The following is a 22,746-nucleotide window of genomic DNA, read 5'->3' as shown; positions in this document are numbered from 1 at the left end:
TTGGAGTGAAGGGGCTGCATGGAAGTGAATGAGGCTCTTTCATATTTCAGCTCAGTAAGCTTCAGTTTGATAATCAAAATATGGAACAGGATTGCTGCACTTCTAAATGGGATAATGCACCATAATTAATGCAGTGTAAATACATATTAGATAGGAACATGATAACCTGCAGCAGTGTTACAAATGTCTGAGGGGGACTCCTGTGGGATCCACTACACACTCCATCTTCCCGGAACACCTGCCTCCCAGAAAGGAGCAAAATGTTTTGCTAGAAAGCAACAGGCACCAGCCTATCTGTGCCTGAGTATGGGTGCAATCATGAAGTACTCTCGGACCAGGAAGCCTTCATTAATTGCAACTGAAGAATCCAGGCATACCAATTACAGTACAATTTTATTACTAATTAGGCGTGGGAGCACATTTGATGTGGTTGATGCATTTGATTATAATCTTGGCCAATCATAACTAATAATTTAAGAACATCGGCTAGGAGAAGGAAGGGTCTGAGAAGTATGGTGATGTGGCATTCAAAGTCCCAGCTTTTTTCTGGCTTGGGTTAAGGAATTCCTTGCCATGTGTGTGAGGTCAAGGTGTGGGGAAGAACAAACACCAATTGTGTTTTCCATGGATTGACGTTTGTTTCGATTCAGCGGTAAACAAAAGACCCATGTTTCCATATATCTGGTCCCTTTGGAACTCCTATATGACTGACAGGCAGGCTTGGTAAAAAAATACTGAGAAACGTTCTAGCCACCTTAGTTCCATAAATAAGCTTTTGGAAACTAAAAGCTGAGAAAGCAAACCCCCCAAACGGCAATCTGTCATGCTTTGTAAGAGGCTAAGTAAATACATTACTGAAAGAAACGGAACACACCAACCATTTATGGTTTGTTGCCTTTTGTGTAAAAGGTGTGAGGATTTTGTGTAGCTGAAATATGCAAAGCATTTTTAGATCCAGTTGCTCCAATATAGTCTTCAGTTCTAAAAATGCCACCCGCCCTGATTTTGACTACGTAGAGTCCCCTGACTTAACTGAGTTACGATGGCCAATATGTTTAGCTAAACTATATTAGTTCTTCTCCCCTGAGGTTTCTTTTACTGAGTTAGTGGCATATCTTCAATTTGTTTAGCCATTTAATTGCATTTTCTAAAAAGTCTACTTGGGTACTAGATGTGGTTTAATGAACTCACGATAACTTGCAGCTATAAATGGAACCTACTAAGGTCATCATAACTTACATTGCTATTGTATCTTTGAGCTGTAGACATAGGCTGTTAAGGGAATCCATTTATAATTTCTCAAACCACAAAAACATTTTGGCGGATGCAATTTGTTAGGGGAGGGGGCATAACTCAGTAGCACAGCACAAACCTTTGCATGCAGAAAGTCCCAAAAGGATCTCAGCAACAAGGCTAGAAGAGATCCTTCTGTTAGCTCAGAAAATGCTGTCCTAGATGGGGTAGCAGCCTATTTTCTGAGGGGCAAACTAGGACTGCATAGACACTTGGGAAAAACAAACATGTCCATTTTGATTTCTCATTTTACAGTGTTAAATTCAATACTCCACTTTTCTACATCAGTTTACGATTATTATTATTTTTTAATCCTCACAAACATTCCTCAACCTTTTAGTATGGCTTCTGCTATACACATTTTTATATGGGGCAGGCTTAACTTAGTGCATTGAGTGGTTCAGCTCCTTAGCAAGCAACCTAACATTCCGACGTGAAGGCAGGATCTCTCCCATCTGTTCACACCTCCCTTGGTACCTAGGTAGCTAGGTGATGGAGCTTGGTAGCTAGGTGATGGAGGGAGTGTCTCTGCCCCCTCTGGAGAGGAAGGGTTAGATCCAACATAGTGAAAGGCATTGCGGAGGTGAAAGAGATAGCTGTGAAGCTGGCCATTGAGTTCTTATGGGGCTGGTTTGGGGGCTTCTCCCCTCTGGACTATTTTCTAAAGATTATTATTATAATTATTTATTGAATTTATATACCGCCTTATACCCAGGGGTCTCAGGGCAATTCACAGAATAAAATCAAGATATAAAACCACAAAATGAATGAAAATGAAAACCTAATGAAAATGAAAACAGCAACCCAATATCCCCCCCAAAAGAAAACACATTTTAAAAGAGCCTAGGATGTAAATCGAATCAACCAAATGCCTGGTTAAAGAGGAACGTTTTTGCCTGGCGCCTAAAGGTGTATAATGAAGGCGCCAGCCAAACCTCCCTGGGGAGAGCATTCCACAGATGGGGAGTCACTGCAGAGAAGGCCCGTTCTCGTGTTGCCACGCTCCTGACACCTCAAGGAGGAGGCACACCAAGAAGGGCCTCAGAAGATGATCTCAGGGTCCAGGTAGGTTCATATGGAAAGAGGTGGTCCTTGAGGCATTGCGGTCCTGAGCTGTTTAAGGCTTTATAGGTCAAAACCAGCACTTTGAATTGGGCCCGGAAACCAATATCAGGTTACCACAAGACTACCTACACTTTTCTCTTGTGGATGGGCAGTGAGGTTGTGGCACTAGCTCTACAAGCACAGGAAGACTTGAATCAGAGGTGTTAGGAGTGATTTTCAGCAAAGGTGCTCCAGGATAGCATGTATCTAGTGCAGAACAAACACTAGGTTCGGTGGGAATATTAGAGAGCAATTCTCTTTTCCCATTCGACTGATAGCTGCCTTGTGCTTTTTGCTGAAGACTCCGCTGGACCCCATGATGTGTAACTAGCTGCATATTGTAACTTTTTGCCTTACTAGGTTTTGCAGGTACTCCAGGCTACCTTTCGCCCGAGGTGCTCCGAAAGGACCCCTATGGCAAAGCTGTGGACTTGTGGGCATGTGGTAAGTGAGGTTATGTTTCGAAAGTGGCTAAACAGGCAAGATAAAACTTTAAGGAATGAGATGGAGGCCGCTGTGATTCTCTCCCCATCTTTCGTACTGTGTACAGTCCCTAGCTTGTTCACAGGGCTTGGTTACCTCTGAGATATGTCAGTGCTGCTGTGTGAACTAGTGTCAGTGGACTGATAAACTCTACAGGAAACAGAATTCTAGTAGCACATCATGCAAGAGGATGTGAGCATTCATTGTCATCCTCTGCCGTGGATCAAATGGAAAGCCAGAATTCTTTACCCCCATGTGAGCCAGTGTGGTGCAATGGCTAGAGTGCTGTGTGACCTTAGAGCAGTCACAGTCTCTCCACACAGCCTAGCTCACAGAATTGTTGTGATGATAAAATAAGGGAAGCTTTTTGAAGGGAAATATTTTATGCTCTGTATTTGAATGCAGTTGTAAAAGCACTGGCATGGCTCCCTCCCCACTTCAGTGCTCCCTCTGATGGGTTGTTGTTCTTAAAGTAAAAATAGCAAAGTTGTTCTGGTCAATATGACAAACTCATGTATGAATCTGTGACTCCACAATCATGTGTGCTAGAGGAAACCATAGAAATGTTTTGTAAGCGATGGGCTGAAAATCTTACAACCAAAACCCTACTCCTATGACCTGTGGGAGGAATGGCTAGCTAGCTGAATGAGCTTTTAGCAGCCAGGAAGCATTATGCTACAAAGTTTATGGATTTATAGGATTAGCATTCACCAGAGAGTAACTTCCACAAGAGCAATTTGGAGATTAAAAATTGTGTTTCTGGATGTTTGTTAACTTGGAGAGTCCATTATATTCCCCCCTCACCATAGCATCAAGGAGTCTCTCATTCATTAATCTATTTATCCTCCTCATTCTTTTGAGACTCAGGGAAGAGCTCTTATCCATATTGTGCAATGAAAAAAGGAAACATAGTAAGCCTAATTCACTTGTGTAACCCAAACAAGTAGTTACAGTAGAGCAGAAAGTGAACGCAGGTGGCCTGAATTAAACTTTATGAATGGGTGCTATTTCAGATGGAATGTGTTCCTTTCTGGCAAAACACCTGGCTTCCTATGGCATGTGTTTTTAAAAAAAATATTTGATGTGAATAATGAACCACAAAGATCTTCTGAACGGTAGGAACTGAAACTGTGTCCTGGTGCAATGTCTTAACATGCAGTCATCCCCTCAGCAGGGCCACTTCTGAAGATAAGAGTCTTAAGGGGAGTCTCAGGCAGTCTCTATGAGAAAGTCCGCTTCTCAACAGTCATATGTTGCTCATCATGCAAGTTCAGTGATTTAAAAATAAATAAATCAGATAGTGCTCTCAAAAAAGGACAAGCCTTCTCATGAGGCCAGATTGTATGTGTATGTTGCCTATTTGGCATGTTGATGCATCAGTGACTCACTTAATTAAACGTTTTACCTTCAGCCTCATTTTCACAGCACACACATGGAAGGAACAGTTTTTCCTGTGTTGGGTTGCAGAATGTTGTAGGAAACAGATGAGGAGCATACACCTGATGTTACATTTTCATTCCAAAAGAATCTTTGAGCAGGGTCTGATGTGTCTGAATGTTGCATTACTGCTGCTAGCATGCATAACGGTGCCAATCCTTGCAAAAGTTTGCCAAGGCATTCCCAGATGTTCAAAGTTCAATTCCCACATACAAAAAAAACTATTAGAGTGGAAGAAAATTTCCTGGGCAGCATATATGCAGTACAGAAAGAGTATATGCAGTACATTGTGATGTGTGTTGTTGATAAAGAAATTTCTTCAAAATAATAAACCTCAGACAGTGTTTTGGGTGTCTGAGATCAGACATAGGGACCTGATAGTGTGTAAGAGAACAGGTAGAAATGGTAGATGAGAAATAGGATTTCTTCCTTGCCCCACCGACGTTCAGCTGTATGAACTGATATGGAGGAAAGACTGGACTTAAACAAGCCCACAGAGCAGACTGCAGTGTTGCGGTTCCTGGATGTTGTTACTTAGCTAGGATGGATGCTGTTCTGGACACTTGACAAGATACTTTTTACTAACTGGATTCAGGGTATCTGACAATTAAGTGGCAAGTGATTTCTTTGTTTGGTACAGAGGGTGCTTCCCTCAGATAACAACTGGACAAGAAATGGCTTCCTCAAAGCATAGGATTTTTTGCAGTAAGGAAAGTGACGGGGAAACACACTGAAAAATGTGTGTTAACACTTGCTTTGACTCTAACCTACCCACAAGTTAATGAGTGAATGCTAATTAAATAGCCAATTGCTCAGTGAGCTGGTCATTTGTTAGTGCCCCCTGTCAGGCAGGTTCTGATGCTAACTGACAACTCAGCCTGAACTATAAAAATGCTCCTACTTACCATTGACAATTCAGACAAGAAGGAGCCTTTTCACATCCTCTTCAGTTTTGAGTCTCACAGACAGTGTAGGCCTGCTGCTCCAGGCTTCTGAGTCACTGAACTAACCACTTTTCCCACCTGTGTGTGGCTGGAGCTTACATAACGATGCTTGTCCCTGTCTCACACAGGAGTTATTCTGTATATTCTGCTGGTTGGCTATCCTCCTTTCTGGGATGAGGATCAACATCGACTATACCAGCAGATCAAAGCTGGAGCCTATGATGTAAGTGATCCCACTCCCAAATCCCTTCATTGTTTTCTCTTCCTTTCTCACATGCCATCATTTCTTTGAAGAGTTCTCAACTCCCGCTTTGTTTCGTACACACAGAGAGACAGAGCACCAGGTCTGAAAGCTTATTTGAGAACCAGTGCGGTGAAGTAGTTAGTAGGTTGGACTCTGAGACCTGGACTCAAATCCCTACTCACCTGTGATGCTCCCTGAGTGAACTTGGGCCAGTCTCAGTCTCTTGGCCTAACCTACCTCACAAGTTAATTGTGAGGGAAAAAAATAGTGAGCTAAGTGGGGATATTTCTTTTTCTTTTTTTAAAGGAAATAATTTGTATCTATTTATTTCATGGGTTTGTATATGACCCTTTAAGCAATTGGTTCATCCCTTTAAGCAATTGGTTCATCCTGGAGAAGCGTGACTAGTGGGGTGCCACAGGGTTCTGTCTTGGGCCTGGTCTTATTCAACATCTTTATCAATGACTTGGATGATGGACTCAAGGGCATCCTGATCAAATTTGCAGATGACACCAAACTGGGAGGGGTGGCTAACACCCCAGAGGACAGGATCACACTTCAAAATGACCTTGACAGATTAGAGAACTGGGCCAAAACAAACAATATGAATTTTAACAGGGAGAAATGTAAAGTATTGCACTTGGGCAAAAAAAATGAGAGGCACAAATACAAGATGGGTGACACCTGGCTTGAGAGCAGTACATGTGAAAAGGATCTAGGAGTCTTGGTTGACAACAAACTTGACATGAGCCAACAGTGTGACGCGGCAGCTAAAAAAGCCAGTGCAATTCTGGGCTGCATCAATAGGAGTATTGCATCTAGATCAAGGGAAGTAATAGTGCCACTCTATTCTGCTCTGGTCAGACCTCACCTGGAGTACTGTGTCCAGTTCTGGGCACCACAGTTCAAGAAGGACACTGACAAACTGGAACGTGTCCAGAGGAGGGCAACCAAAATGGTCAAAGGCCTGGAAACGATGCCTTATGAGGAATGGCTAAGGGAGCTGGGCATGTTTAGCCTGGAGAAGAGGAGGTTAAGGGGTGATATGATAGCCATGTTCAAATATATAAAAGGGTGTCACATAGAGGAGGGAGAAAGGTTGTTTTCTGCTGCTCCAGAGAAGCGGACACGGAGCAATAGTTCCAAACTACAAGAAAGAAGATTCCACCTATACATTAGGAAGAACTTCCTGACAGTAAGAGCTGTTCGACAGTGGAATTTGCTGCCAAGGAGTGTGGTGGAGTCTCCTTCTTTGGAGGTCTTTAAGCAGAGGCTTGACAACCATATGTCAGGAGTGCTCTGATAGTGTTTCCTGCTTGGCAGGGGGTTGGACTCGATGGCCCTTGTGGTCTCTTCCAACTCTATGATTCTATGATTCTATGGTTTACAACAGTAAAAGAAATAAATAAACCAGAAAAGGCCAATTAAAGCACAGCCCCCCCTAATAAATAAAAGCAGAGGTTTAAATGGTTAAAACTCAAAGCTTAAAAAGCTTGGGAGAAGAAAAAGGTATTTTCCTGTTGTTGAAAAGATAGCCAGGTGAGAGTCTCTGGGGAAAGGATTTCCATAACTAAGTGACAATTAAAATATCCCTTTCTTTGGTTGCAACTTCCCTCACTTCAGGAACACCCTTGCTGACCTCAATGTGCAGGCAAGCTTATGTAGGAACAGGTTTTCTTCAGGTACCTGATCCTAAGGCATGCAGGGCTTTTGATAGTGTTGTGAGCTTTGTAGGGGGAGTAGGCTGTATACCAAGCCCTTTCTAATACCTGCCCCCTCCTAATTCTTGGAATAGTCAGGCTAGCTTCCAGGTGAGGCAATCGCCTGGGTGATGGGCCATTAAGGGAACAAAGAAAGTGGATCTGGGCCAGATGACAAATGGGACGACCTGGAATGAACATGCAAATTGCAGCCATGCACCTGGCTCTCCTCCAGCTTTACCCACCAAGTGGATGAATGTAGGAATAAAAGTTTACAAAGTTCAGTTGTGAAAATCCACACCAAAAAGATACTGGACAAAGTACTGATAGTGTCTAGCTGCCAACCTCTTCCACCCCACTCTGTGACAGTTCAAGGGCAAGGCCTTATGGCTTCCCCTCAGTGCACACCAAGGCCAAATGGGCCATGCAGCGGGGCTGCTCCGTGGATGCTTTTATTTTTTGCTGTGTGTGTTAACAAGCTGGCAAACCTGCAGCTGGATGGCAGTTCAGCAGAGAACAGGGTTTGGCAGAGCATTTTCAGCAGCTGGCCCCCACCCAGTGGTCATTCTGTGCTATGTTTACTGCCTTGCATTGACTGTGATTAGCAAGAAATGCACCCAGGCTTAAGGTTGGCCATGTGAAACTGTTTTTTTTGTTTGTTTGTTCTTTTAAGAAAAGCTGCTGGGTGGAAATCAGTGGTAAAAATATTAACAAACTCTTGCAGTATCCTGTGCATGTCAGAGACCATTTCCTACAAAAATGGATGCTTTTATCCCTTCCCTATCTCAAATCCGCATTATTGTATTGTGTGAAAAAGAGAGTGTGCAAATAGGCCAAACTGCATGATGCAAAAAAGGAGTGGGAGCTCCTGATCACATTGTTATGAGTAGTGCTGTCCCTTTGCTCTTACAGTTTCCTTCTCCCGAGTGGGATACTGTCACTCCTGAAGCAAAAGATCTCATCAATAAAATGTTGACGATCAACCCATCCAAACGTATCACAGCAGCTGAAGCTCTGAAGCACCCATGGATATCAGTAAGTGCAACTGCCCAGATCCTGAGGATTGTCTGGATGAAAAGCAGTTTTTTTAGAGGGTCTCAGTGGGACAAAATACAGTTATGTATTTTGTAGTTCAGTTATGTAGCACACGCACAGCAGAGTAATCATTTGTTTGCATGCTGATTAATAAGCATTGTATCACATGAGGTACATGCCATAGGTATATGCTTATTATGGGCAAGCTCGTTATGTGGCTCCAAAAAAGCACTGAACCATTTGCTGATTGCACTTATTGTCTGTGTTCATGCAGTCCACTTATAGCAATCAAGATGGGCTCCCAGGGAAAAAAAACAGCTTCAGAGGAGTGCAAAGCACATAATTTTTAAAATCACTTTTCCTGTTTTCCACCAGACCTAGTCATTCTGATCTATAGAAATAACAGTTTGAGTTGCACTTTTACTATTTCCACAGCCAGTCCAGTATTGTAACTCAGCTGTGCTCTTGGAATAAAACTGTTACAGAGGACTTTGACAAGTTTATTTTTAATAATAATAATAAAAAAACTCTAGCTCTCATCCACTCAGAATCAGGGAGCCTATATAGGATGATTTCCCCAAACCCCACTGCTTATCATTAAAGCAATATCCTCAGTTTCCTGGAACATTTTTTACTTGTGAACTTCTGTCTATCAAGTGTTGCTGCCACAACTACATAGATTGCTAAACTATGGGTTTCCTTCCCAAGGGGCTGGAACATTTATATTCAGTTCTTTGCTTTGAATGTCCCTTGTGCTCAAAAAGGACAATAGTCTGAGCCATCAGTGCATAAGAGAATCAAACTGGGGAGGGTTACCTAAGCCACCATCAGCCTAATGAACCATCTCCAGAATCTCTGGTGTAGCAAAATAAGGAACAAATGAATAAGCAGGAAAACTAGTTTGCACAAACCATTAAAGTTTTATTTGCTACTGCTTGGAGAATTCAAACATATGCCTAATATATGAGTGCACATTCAAGAGACACAGAGATCAGACTTGTATGTGTAGCCATGAAATAACCATCCTGCACAAAGGTTTAAGAAGCTGAGAGTTATCTAGGCTAACCCACTGCACAAAGGCTGGAGTCTCCAAACACAGGCTCCCCAAAAGATTTTATTGATCTTACCTGGTTACAGTGGGCAGGGAACAAGTTCTGATTAGGACACATGGGTTCATGCAAACCAAGGAATACCACATGTAAAAGAAGCCAGGTTGCTTAAAAAAAAAAGGCAGGGTATGTGGAGGGGGAGACCTCTCTATTTTCTATTCCCTTCCATTTCTGAGCAACTTTCTTTTTGCCTTACAGCACCGTTCCACCGTGGCATCTTGCATGCACAGGCAGGAGACTGTGGACTGCTTGAAGAAGTTCAATGCCAGAAGGAAGCTAAAGGTAATCCACGCCTCTTCTCTGACTTGTAGGTGGTCTTCTAGGAAATGGGTGTACATCACCAGACTGTTTTCCATTTCATCTGCCTTCCCGTGTTCATAAAGGTTTCCAAAGAATTGACTTTCCAAGAAAGCTGTGAGGCTTCCAAGAAATTGGCTTTCAGAATGGCCACCTTCGTGCTGAGAAAGGAAAGGCCTTCCTAGATATCTTAATTAAGTCTTTGGGTTGTATGCACTGAATGACAAAGGATAAAGTAGAGCAGTGGCTCCCCACTGCCCCCATTGATTGTTGTTGTATAACTAGATGCTAGTGTCTGCAGAAGAGACAACCCATTTCAGGCTGACTCGAGCCTGCAGTGCCTGCAGTGTCACCATTTCTTGGCACGTCAAGGACTCTGCTTTTTGATAAAGTCCACTAAAATAATTCCTGAAAAGTGAACACTGATTAGACTAAACCCCTTTTTTAAAGGATTCTAGGACAAACTGAAGTTGCTTCCTAGGAATCACTGAATCTGAATTCCTTAAGGGCACTTCCATTGATTTCCATGGAACGTCCTTCAAGACAATGAAATTGGGATCAGGGTCCAAATTCACCATTTTCAAATCACTGTCTGCTAGCCCTATGCCCAGGGGGAAAGTTCAGTATAGGCTAAGAAGTTTATTGCCACCAGTGCTATCATCAGCACCTTCCTCTGAGGCCTTGTTGGATATCTCCACATGCTGTTATTCTTCCTTTGAATGCTGTGCAAGTTTCCAGCCTCAGGGCTGGAGGCTAATAAGATTACTGAGCAAGGAAACAGATAATGATTTGTGTTTACTTTTCCTCCAGTAATCTGTTACTGCTTCAATTATGTTAATGTAATCCTATTATACATGTCCTCTTACTAGCTCATGAAATTGATTGGGAAATTGAGAAATGCTCTGTGTGTCCGCACCCACCCACAAAAATGAGGAGAGAGACCAAGAGTAACAAAGAGGCATAGCCCAGTTGACCTTTTTCACTTCCCCTCTTGGAAAGTTATATTTGGATGGAAGTTTTGAGTCCTGTGCAACCAGTGGGAGTAAATGCTAAGTTCCATCATGCAGGGTATATCTGACATGGCGCTTTCTAGTCCCCTAGTGGTACACTTGTTCCACTGGTGAAATGTTTTCCAACTGCAGAACGTTTGTTGTGGAAGAGAAGGCATTAGCAGGTTGCTTGTAACTTTGTTGCACAGGTTGAACAATCTGCTGCACAACAAGTTTTCACTATCTCGGCTGTTGCACAGGATTTAACTGTTGTGCAACATTAAAACTCACCTGCACCTTAGTACAACAAGAGCTCTTGTGCTAGCGGACAGAGAATGTCCGGGTACAGCTCAGCATCTTTATCCAGCGGCAATATGCGTGTCTACATCCTGTTTTTCTTTGACAAAGTAGAAACAGTTTTATGCACAGTACTGCCCCTTCCTTTTGTGAGGTGTTTTCTTTTCCAGTAAGAAAACAGGCAGTCGTAACTGAGAGATAGTCGGTGTTAAATGCTTGGCAAAGGAGAGCAGGGATCTATAACCAGTTCTTTTATTAACTTGCAGAGAATGGCTCTGAAGATGTTACTTCAGTACTGTACCATAGTCTTCCCATCTATAAAATGGATGTGAGGAGACTGATCTGCTCTTTGACATCTATGGGACAATATGCTATGTGAGAACAGATATGTGTAGTAATAGTAGTAGAAATAGTGGTAGCTGTGGTAGATTTTATTATCAGGTGCTAAAATTGAATTGCTTTTTTAAAAACAAACCAACCATGCCGCATATATAGACCTGTCTCTAAATGTCCAGTATTTTTTAATTTCACAATATATCAAGTTTGTGAGTACCATGTAGCATTCTGGGGCTTGGGCACAGCTCTGAACAATAGGAAAGCAGGTTATTCTCGGGCAGGGCAGGGAGCTTCTATCGCTGATGTGTCTAGTAGAGTCTAGCTGCTACTGCAGCTTCTATGGGGAGATGAGATATGGGGAGTTCCCCTCGAGACACAATGGGAATTCCTCATCAGTGACTGTTAGAAACTTGTCAGTTGTCCTGGTCTCATCAGAGCGTGGAGGTTGCTTGTTCATCAGAGGATGAAATCCCATTAACACTGCAAGAAAGGATACTGAGTCTCTATAAGGTGGTTATAATAAACCCCTGTTGCCATCATTGAGAAACTTGCAGAGTAGTTAAAAATCCCTGAGCCACTATCCAGTGACTTGTTTTCTGCAAACAGTTAGCTATATCTATTAATACCACCTCCGAACTATATTCATCATACCCCTGGAACCACGCCAAAGAGCCATCCCTCTTGGAGCCCCAGCCAGCTCCATTTCCCACTAGATGCCTTTAAGAGGAAGGAGACTAGGGTTGGGGGAAGGGATGGGTCTGATTCTGAACCCAGTGATGTTTCTTGCTTCCCTGTTTTCTTTTTGTCTTTTGTGTATTTCAGGGTGCAATCCTCACTACAATGCTAGCAACCCGGAATTTTTCTGGTAGGTAACCCAACTCTCTCCAGGACAGTATTGACTTGCTGCCTCTTCATATGTTGGATGCTAGTCATATGTGCTTAATATGACCGGCCAGTGTGACAGGCTCCCTAAACCCTGGCTCTCGTTGGAAAAGACTGGGCACAGGCATCTTCATGCATGGCTCTAAAGCAGGGGTGGGGAACCTTCGATCCTGAATATGTTGTTGGACAGCAACATCTTCAGGACTCCAGTTTCCATCATCCCCAAACAGCATGGCCCAATGGTCAGGGATGATGGGAATTGTGGTCCAACAGCAACTGCATCGTCAGAGGTTCCCCACCCCTGCTATGATAGCATTTTGGAATTCTTCTGCCATTTCTACCTGCAGCTAAACATTAATGCAGGAAAGAAAGAAAAGTGGAGAAGCATTTTAAATTTACACTCTGACCCTTGTTGGTTTGGCATTAATGAAGGTCAACTTGTATGTCCCAGACTTGCTCCATGCATAAATCCATTTGCTGGATTTTACTCAGTAGATAAGGCTGCCTATTGCTTGTCTTGAAATTCTAGCATTTCTGCAGCTTCCTTGCAGGTTTCTACTTTCAGCACTGTACAAGCAGATACAATTTGGAAAGCAAGATACTGGGATTGCAGTGGAATCCTATAAGGATGTTTTGACTTATGCTTAAAAATCCAGGGATGTTGACTTTTGATTTACTAATGAAGACCACATGCTTTGGAGATAGCTTGCATTTTAATATGATGTTTGGGTCTTCCTGGTTGCGGTGCAGTCAGGGGAATAGGCAAAGTCTGGGTGTGGTTGAACTGATACTGTACTCTCATTTTCCATACTGACACACTGCTAATACTCAGGGGGTTTATTACTAGGTAAATCACAGGCAGCCAACCTGCATGTGCCCGCCCTGCTTGTGCCAGCCATGCCAACTGGCATGCAGCACCTGACCACTTACCTACACCACCACATGAGTCCCTGGGGGCAGTAGGCAGGGTTTCTCATCCCTGGTATAAACCAGCACAACTTAAGGTCCCCCCCCCCAATACACCAAAACCTTTTGGATGTTTGGGTAGGTCTGTTTGCACCATGTTCCTTTTCTATAACATTCCCCAGATTTCACCATCCTCTTGGAGTTACATTTTAGGAAAAAAAGCTTGACAAATGGAATTGATAAATGCACCAGCAGCCTGCCTCTAAGTTTGGGCTCCAGCCCTGTTATCGGTTATGCTTGGGAAAGTGGCACAGAATAACTATCTGTGTGTTCCTGTGCGTTGCTTCTCAGAAGTAAATGGTGTTTAATGGTGCTTACTCACTTAGAAGAAAGCATGCATAGATTTGCAGCATAGATCAAGTGCCTTGGTAAAATAATTTAGTTTGCTAGTGGCGGGGAGTAAAAGGTAAAGGTACCCCTGCCCGTATGGGCCAGTCTTGACAGACTCTGGGGTTGTGCGCCCATCTCACTTAAGAGGCCAGGGGCCAGCGCTGTCCGCAGACACTTCCGGGTCACGTGGCCAGCGTGACATCGCTGCTCTGGCCAGAGCCAGAGCCGCACACGGAAACGCCGTTTACCTTCCCGCTGGTAAGCGGTCCCTATTTATCTACTTGCACCCGGAGGTGCTTTCGAACTGCTAGGTTGGCAGGCGCTGGGACCGAGCAGCGGGAGCCCACCCCGCCGCAGGGATTCGAACCGCCGACCTTTCGATCGGCAAGCCCTAGGCGCTGAGGCTTTAACCCACAGCGCGGCGGGGAGTACTGATGTATAAACAATCATTTTAAAATTCCCTAAATATTCACGACATGCATTGTCGCTGTCTGCTATGTCAGGAACTTCATCCAAGATTTGTTTCTGTGCACAGCCTCCTTTCATTTCACTGGGCATCTAGCTCAGCAAGGCTTTCCTTGTCGTGGCAGCCTGGAAAGAAAGCACTCGATGTCTTGTAGACCTATTCCTGGAGTATGACTCAAACGTTTGGTGTCCAGACATAGCTCACATATTACTTATTTCAGGAACTTGTGGCCCTCAGATGTTGCTGGACCTCCTACCATTGGCCATGTTGGCTGCAGTTGATGAAACCTGGGGTCCAACAAGATCTGGAAAATCACAGGCTTCCCACCCCAGACTTATTTCCAAAGGTCTCCAAGCAGCACAGTTTGAACGTGGAAAGAATGTATGTTAGAGATGCTACAGAGGTGACAAGGATTTACTATATAGCTTAATAAGATTCATGCATTCTTCCACTCCACAGGTGGGAGGTATTGAGGTGTGTTTACTACTTAAAAGTGAGCACTTCGTAATTTTGAAAGAGAAAGAAAACTACTTCTTATGCATAGGACCTCACACTCTACAGTTCAGCTTTTTACACACACACACACACACACACACACACACACACACACATATCTCCACTAAGCTTCCCCTCTTTCCTTCTCCCCCCTGGTTCCACGCTGTGATAACTACTCAAAGTGAAAAGCTCACAGTTTGGAGGTAATTATACACAACCAGGACTACAATTGATCGCAGTTAGGTGCACTTAAGCTGCAATCCTATACACAGATATCTGGGGAGGCGGGGAGTAAGTCCTATTGAGACACGTATGGTTGTGCAGTACTGCACAACTTACTTCTTTCAAGAGGCTTAAGTGTGCCCGACTCTGTGCTGGATTGTGGCTTAGTTGTCAACGGCAGAAAGCTGATGTCAGTCCTTAACTCAGGCACTGACTTGTGGCTTTCCCCCCGTCACATTCATAAATAGTTATTAATCGTTTACCCAAAGATCACAAAGAAGTGACAAAGCACAACTGATCATTCCTAAAACGCTTTGTGACACATTGCTGGAAAGGCTGCCGTCAGTGGATAAGTGCAGCTGCCAATCCTCTTCCCTTCACACAACAGAAGATTTGCAGCATCACCTTGATTTGGCAGGATTTTACATTTGCTTTAAATTATGGATGACCCCAAAAAAGGCGGGGGCAAGATTTAATCTTGTACTCTGGAGAGGGAGCTATTGTGTGGACATGCAGCTCCACCTGAAATATACCGTATGGGAAGAGGCGGGATATTAGGGGAGAAGGATTACAAAATTGTGATTGCCTCTTTGGAACACAGGAACTAGATAGGTTGAAGGTTCCTTCCCAGCACACAGGAATTGCTTACAAGTGTCCTCAAAAGGCCAGTGTTCAGGAAAAGCCCCTTCTGAGCTGTTTTTTAAATTTTAATTTAAGGTAGGCAGAATTTGAAGAGGCTTTTCCAAGAAGCACTTTATGAGGACCTTCCGAGGATGACTTCCATCTGCTGAGATTTTTATTGAAACATGGCAAAAACTAGCTCCTTGGAAAATGCAGGGGGACAATTGTTTGTGATTACATTTAATATGTGGCCAAATTATTAGAAGTAGTGTGGCATGTGGCCCCAGAAACTTGTTCAAAAGGGAAATGTGGCCCTCCAGCTGAAAAAGGTTCCTCATTCCTGCTTCATGTAGGAAATAATGTGCCAAATGTATGTACACAATCACAGCTGATAATAATCAAATATTTGGTGTTCCAACACGGAGTACATGCAGTGTGAAACCACAATTGGTTGTGACTTCCTACAGCATGCACATGTGGTGAAGTACACCTGTGCAAAATACACATGTGACAAACTATGCACGGGGCTGCATATTATAAGCTAGAACACTTAGCCACAATGAGCACTTGGACGAAGGGGAAAGGGCTGGATAGAATTTAAATAAATAAATGCTAAACTGTAGGGAAAGATAACATTAGATGCTTAGCTAATGCAGGCTGGTTGCTTATTGAATGGAGTAAACAAGGTCAAATGGGGACATAATTAAATCACTGAAGAAAAATCTAGGAAATTAGGGTTGATTGTCTACCATGACACTCTTAGGAAGTTTGTATTTAAAAAATGAAAAAATGTGGAGGTGGAGGAGAGTTAATCAGCTGAGATTGCTCTAAAAGTGATAAGGGTTCACCACTGAAATTCAAATCAGGGAATTCAAATCTTGATCCTTTATTTAGTTTTCTGTCTTCCATGTTCAGATGTGTGTTCCCCCCCGCCCAAAACCAGAGTAGTGATTGCTACTGATGGTAGGGTTATCCGGGTCATCTTTTGCTCAGAAGCTGCAGTCAGGCCAAGCGTGCTTATGCCATGCTTCATATCTGTGTGTCTTATGCATTCAGAATCTATTTGAAGGCAACAGAGGGAAGAGGGAGGGATTATGAGTGGGCTGCAGTCCCAGGAGACGAGGCTGGCTCTGGGATAGTCATGGGGGAGGGAGGCATGGGGGAAGATGTCTGCTTTTCATCATTGTCAAAATGTGGGCTGCAGCTGTCAGGATGTCATAATTGTAGCACATGACCCCACCAGCATGGGGGTCTAAAATTAGCGAAAGAGGCAGAGTGTGAGAAAGGCAGGCAGGCAGGCAATTGCACGCTGATCTTATCGTAGTTGAGCCATTAGCGTTCATATCTGAGACCGCGAAACAGGGCAGGCAAGCCCAGGAGGTGAGGGTGATGGCACAGGGCAGGACTGAATCCCTGTAAGCCATGTTGAAGGATCCTTGAGCCCTCTCAGGAAGGAAACAAGTATCAGAGAATGCTCTGTCAGCTCCCTTCTCTCTCCGTCGCTGGCCATTCTGCTGGTTCCTTCAAAGATTTGGGAGTCCGAGAGTACAAGTGGCTGTGGCTTTTCACGGGGAAGGATCCCAGTAATCCAGCTGGTGAGCTTCATAGTTTTCTGAAAGAGACTTCCTCCAGAACTCTGGATCATTGCAAAGCAAGTTCGCTACCAGCAGAGGAGGCGGTGGCACTGAATCTGTGATCTTCGGTTCCTGCGTTCTGCTGCTCTCACACAACTCCCCCCATGTTGCTGGTTCTCAGTGTGCTGACCCTGATACCGTGCCTGTTCCTCTTGACGTGGTACTTTTTCTCCACAGGAGGGAAAAGTGGTGGCAACAAGAAGAACGATGGCGTCAAGGTAAGTCCTGGGCTCATAAAGCCACCAGCTTGCCTGTACTCAAGAAGGCAGGAATGTTTGGGCTGGTGGACTGTGTGGTCATGGGTCCCTGCGTGGCCCAGGCCCTTTGCGTTAAGGCCTTGCATTAGTGGATCTCTTGCATCATCCTCTTCTCATCATGAAATACATTTCCACACTCTGAAAGCAAAAAAGGAAAAACAAATACCTTTACCTAAGCAAAGTTTGCTGCTTAGAGTAATGGATGCCTTGACTCATGTTCAATTTGCTTGGCTAACTCATATCCTCATAATCTCTTCCCATTCCTGCTTTCTTTTCATAAAGAGGAGGAAAAAAAAGCTTGTGCCTTTCTCCTACCGTTTTACTGTTACTATGCTACTGTCATTTCGGGGAAATAGAGCCAATCCAAATGTTTGGAGGCCATGGTGAAACAGCCCCACAAGAGGACAGCAACTCACAAGTCCAACTGATTCAGAAATCTGGAGGTTGATGCTCCTCTGGTCCTTGTGTGGGAGTGAATTATCCCACAGTGTGCCTCAGAAATCAGGCAGGCCTTCTTCCTGGCTTGTTATCTTTCTGTGTGAAGGAATATCTTGACAAGGAAGCACTTCCAAACAAATCAACACCTGTGTTGATTTGTGTTATGGATCTGCCAAGAGAGCTTTACCGCATCCCCCTGCCCAACAATTTGAATTGGCTCTAGGGCATTTCTTAATACTGTAAAGGGGGCTGTGACAGGTAAGACAAACTGAAAGACACTTAATATGGAAGAGAGGGAGATGGGATTGGGAGTGGGAGCAAGGATGACTCTTTCTTTGATTGGCTCCTGTGGACATCAGTTTAGACTGAGCCTCTGAGCAGTGGCGAGGGGCCCAGCTGCTACCTTTTCTTTTCAGATAGGTCATTGCTGTTTTATCTGAGTCTGAGTCTCCCACGGTGGCCTGATGAACTATCTTCTGATCAACTGAAACTATGGGAGGAATGAGAAAATATAGATGTTTCTGTCATCAACCCAAAAGGAGGGGAGAAAGGGGTTAAAACTGAAAACAGAACTAGGGACACAAGAAATCCTCCCCAACACACACACACACACACACACACCACACACTCGCCTCCTCCAGGTTTTTGATTCTACATTGGTCCCTTTGGGTTTGCAGCACTCATGTCATGCCTTGAAACCTGGTTCATTGATTTGGCAGAGATGCAGATTAATGGATGAACAGGTTTGCTCATTCCAGTGACATCACCCATTCCAGCTCTGAAATAATTTTGAGGTTTGAATACTAGCGTTTGAAAGAATGGCTTTGTGCTGATACTATAATGATTTTCTTTTCTGGAAACCAAACTGGAGTATTCTGGACAGGTGCCTGGCATCTCTTTCCACGGTGCCAAATTGAGACTTGGTGACTATCTGAGGATGTGGCAAAGGTTTCTTCAAAGAATGAAGAAGATTCTGACAACAGTGTTCATTGGCCAAGAGATAAACTTACGCTTGCCCATCTGCCTATTTCCAATGCTAACAGCCACTCCTGGCACTTTCATCTCACCCCCATTTCCTTGCAGAAATACCCCAGATGGACAGACCTCAATTCCAGCAGTGGAATCCCACTTGGCTAGATTGTCAAATTGGCTTGGCTGCAGATTCCCCTTCCCCCTCACCTTGTTTGGTTTTGATATCCCCCTCTGTAGAAGGAGATGGCTGTTGGCACCACAAATTGTGGGGTTTAGTTCACGATCTCATGGTTAGCTTGCCTTTCTGACGAAACTCTCTGGTTTAACCAGTTCATGCTAACAGAAAGAACCTACCTACTGTGTTTGGAGTAACATGATAATGGCAACACCCCCCATTGCAGAAAGGATATTACCCCCTACTTTGGCTACACCTTTTAGTGAAAAAGTAGATATTTATGTGCCACTTCTGCAAACATGCTATCCATGGAGAGTAGAAAGGACGACGGACCCCTTTCACCAATAGTTTATTGAGAGAAGAGGCTTTGCCCCTCATGTAACCAGTGGATACTCAACAAGTTCACTGCCCTGTGTCACATCCTGTTACATTGTTAATTAATGCAATCACTGCCCCATGTCACTTCCTGTTACATCCTAAATTAATAAAGTCACTGCCCTGTGTTGCATCCTTTTATTGTATGTACGTCCTACTTTAATAAGGTCACCACTTTTGTGTTGCGTCATGTTGCGTCAATTGCTTCTACAGTTACCGTCCAGTAAGGTTTCCTAGACAGTTCTTGGTTCTTGGTATGTTCTCAGTGGAGCCACCATGCATCTGAGCCTAGCTACCTCCATCTTATATAGCTTAAGTACCAAATCTAAGAGTTGTAGTAGAGTCTGTTCTCTGTCTTTTTGTTGGCTTTGGAGAAGAAGCTATAGAGGGCTAGCTGAGGATATCATATGATGAAATAAAGCAGTCAGAATCGCCAAGTGCCCATGGGCTCTTTCTACTGTAGCTCATAGAACACATTTCATCTCACCAGATATATGCAGTTTTGATACCTTTTTAAATAAATAATAGTGAAGAAGGTTAGGATGGAGGCTTCTACACTATGCCTATGGTAAGCCTGTTCAGATGCTGCATTTTCTGGATTTCATCTAGATCCATTTTCCAAGTTTCATCTACAGGACAGAAAGAAGTAGTGTGGAGAAGGCAAGAAGAAGCCAAGAATGAATTTGTGGGGTAGGAAATAGAGAACTTATTCAAGACTCTTTTGAGTGATAATTAGGAATCTGACATGATGTGCCTCTCTTTTGATGTACATTAAAGCACTGTGTTGAGAGAAGCTCATCAAGAATCAAAAGACAAAAGTCTTAAATCTTGAATTATTTGCAGGATTTCTGCTGTGAGCTGTTCAGTACTACTTTGAGGCGTAGAAGGAGCTTCTTAGGTCATGTCTGCAATGCAAATAAACTCACTTCCACCATTTGGCATTGTGTTGATTTACCACCTTTGGTACAATGCTGTGATTATATGAATCAGACTTTCCACTCCTAAAAACTGCAGTCGTAGTCCATGTAAACATTGCAGTTTGCCTGTGGTTTCAGTCATTCTCTCAAGATTTTATCACACTTTTAAAAGAAATCCCTGGCGAAAGCTATGTGATAGCACATTCCTGCACACTGCTCTGTTTCTTCTCACCCAGATACTTGTTGCTGAACTTGCACAAATCTAGAAAAAGGGCGTCACTTGGCTCAAAGTTTGACCATCATCTACTTCATTTGTATTTTTCATGCCCTAGCAAGCCTCTCCTAGCTCTGATATCGGCATTCACATCCCACCTAAACAACCCCCACTCTGATTTGGTGCAGTGTACAGCATTATAACTGGGCTGCTCCAAATAAACACTGATATTATCTCATAACCATTGCAAATGGCAAGATGCTTGCATCTTAGTGTGGATAGTGAAGACTTTTAAGTGCTTTACTGGTACCTGAATTATCATGCCAAAATGATGTGCAGACGTGACCTTAGAAGAGTTATCACTGAAGACAGGATGAGAAGCAACAAATTTTGATCACAGTGAAAATGCAGATTTAGATTAGTGAATAACAAGACTGTTCAACACTAGTGTAACTGTCTATGAAGGCTTTTAGAGATGCAATAGATGTAAAATGCCCATCCTCATTCGGTGCAGTGGAGGATCATTTGGATTTCTTCTGGCTTTATTCTTTTAGGATTCAAAGTGAACAATTCCAGTCTTTAAGGTCTCCAGCTTCTTGCTGCCACAAGTAGAATGATGCAAAGTCACAGTGGCAAGGAGGGTCGGAAAAGTATAGCATTTCATTTACGGAGGGCTGTATTCAGATATTGTTGTGTCCACAAGTTAAGTTGGTGTGGCAGTTTTAGCTTGATGACTAGTATTTACGGATCTCAAAACATGATTCCTCTTCAGCTTGGAAATCTTTTGTTGGATTGGGTTAGAAAATGGCAGGAGAGATGTTAAGGTGGAGCCCTGCCCTGGGTCAGGATATTAAGGTTCATAGGGATGCAGACATCTGTGGGTCCAAACATAGAATAGTGGACAAGGCTGATGGATTTGTTAATTATGCTGGAAAGTTAGATTGGCATGGTTTGCATTGTGAGAGTTTTGACTTCTCTTTGGCATTAAGCATCAGATTTATTCACAAACTCTTCACCTTTCTAGTAGGATCGGAAAAAGGTGTCCTAGGACCTACTGGATCCCATGTTCTGCTCTCTTCCTTCTTTCTCACTCTGTGTCTCTTCTTGTCCTATCTCTTCTCCTTGTTTTTCCAGAAAAGAAAGTCCAGTTCCAGCGTTCAGTTAATGGTGAGTGTCCTTTGTCTTCCTCAATGCTGATAATGTTGGGCCTCTCAACATGTTCCAGCCCTCCCTGTTTTGGGGAATCACTCTGAGGTGTGGAGAGCAGGGATGAAAGTAATTCCTTCAGAGCAGCATCCTCCTCTATGGGGATCCTTCTAAACAGGAACGGCTGGAGCAGAAGGATAGTTGAAGCCCAAGAGCACTGAGAACCTAATTCCATTTTCTAGCGAAAGGTTCTCCATGGAACTTCTCCTCTAGCAGATCTGCAAGCTGCACCAGTCCAAGCAGCCATGAAGGAAAGGCCATCTTATATGGCTTTGCTGGAACTGTTCGGTCACAGGAGACCAAATGGCTGGCACGGCCTTGGTCAATCTGCTGTTTAATATTGTTTGCAATATGTCTCTGGTGGGATGAACTGGTGGTTGCAGTCCAGCTACCAGAGTTGTCTTGATGAGAAGCAAATGGTTCCCTTTCTCTGTGTTAATCTGTGTACCAGTTGGCTGTTTATGGAAAGAGGTGTGTGTCAGCCTTTGGCGGTCCATGTGGTTCTTCGCAGCCCTCTCTGTTTGAGTGTACATTTCTTTATTTACTATGCGGTCAATGTGGTCTCTTTCACTCCTGCACAATCTCCCTCACTCTCTCATCCTAGCTCCCTCTCTTTGTTAATTTGTACATTCCTCTCCCAACTGTAGTCAACATGGTGTCTTTCACTCCTACACAGCCCTTCTTGCTCCCTGCTAGCTGTAGCTGTAGGAGATGTCAAGCCTCTCACTCCTGATAGTAGTGCAGTGGAATACTAGTGAATTCACTCCTGCAAGATGCTTCACAATCGGACCTCCGGCTCAGTTGTGGTTTCAAAGTCAAGACAAGTATTTATTACAGTCACAAAGCAAAATCTGTGGTTACTGACAAGTGCTTTTATCTGATGCTTACCTGGTTTCTCGTCCCTTTGCAGTGTTTGGTCCTGTTGAGGTAGAACCTGGGTGATGGGTTACCGGTCAGGATTTTTCTGGGGGGGGAAGCCATTTGGGTGCATCTTATTTTGCTTCTGTCCTCTCCGTTCTTTCTCCAGGAATCTTCAGAGAGCACAAACACCACCATTGAGGATGAAGACACCAAAGGTATAGTATAAGACTGTGGCGGAAGAGGTAAAAGGAAACCCTTTTTAGTCAATGACTTCCAGTAAGCATGACTTGTGTGACTATGGACCCCTAGGCAATTCTTGCTGTCAGCCTATATAGGTAGAGCTGTTCAAATACTAACATGAAATTTGAAGTTTAGGGTTTTATTTTTCATCCATTTTTCAATGAATGAAAACTTCATCCTTACTCTATAGCCTACTGACCAGGATTG

General features: G+C 43.6%; 1 protein-coding gene and 1 long non-coding RNA gene across 5 annotated transcripts in view; one reads left to right on the top strand and one right to left on the bottom strand.

Annotated features, from left to right (window-relative positions):
• The window catches only part of CAMK2A (calcium/calmodulin dependent protein kinase II alpha), a gene marked incomplete at its 3' end in the record, with an annotated part of 118,756 nt that overhangs the window by 78,276 nt on the left and 17,734 nt on the right, over nt 1-22,746 (top strand). For 2 of the 4 annotated variants that reach the window (XR_013836517.1, XM_079968259.1), the window contains exons 8-15: nt 2,758-2,841; nt 5,390-5,484; nt 8,118-8,240; nt 9,548-9,631; nt 12,091-12,133; nt 17,062-17,102; nt 21,367-21,399; nt 22,466-22,514. Coding sequence is in view for 2 of the 4 variants with exons in the window: in XM_079968259.1 (XP_079824385.1) it covers nt 2,758-2,841; nt 5,390-5,484; nt 8,118-8,240; nt 9,548-9,631; nt 12,091-12,133; nt 17,062-17,102; nt 21,367-21,399; nt 22,466-22,514 (552 nt within the window). The remainder of the gene's footprint in view (nt 1-2,757; nt 2,842-5,389; nt 5,485-8,117; nt 8,241-9,547; nt 9,632-12,090; nt 12,134-17,061; nt 17,103-21,366; nt 21,400-22,465; nt 22,515-22,746) is intronic. The other 2 variants (XR_013836518.1, XM_079968260.1) reach the window with 1 other exon arrangement.
• The window catches only part of LOC307211611, a 35,688-nt gene continuing 22,579 nt past the window's right edge, over nt 9,638-22,746 (bottom strand). The window contains exon 3 of the long non-coding RNA XR_013836531.1: nt 9,638-11,748. This is a non-coding gene — a long non-coding RNA (uncharacterized lncRNA). The remainder of the gene's footprint in view (nt 11,749-22,746) is intronic.

The sequence above is a fragment of the Podarcis cretensis genome, assembly GCF_951804945.1.
Source record: "Podarcis cretensis genome assembly, chromosome: 2".
Lineage (NCBI taxonomy): Eukaryota > Metazoa > Chordata > Lepidosauria > Squamata > Lacertidae > Podarcis > Podarcis cretensis.
The sequence above is the reverse complement of the archived record's forward strand: the minus strand, read 5'-3'. Positions and strand labels throughout refer to the sequence as shown.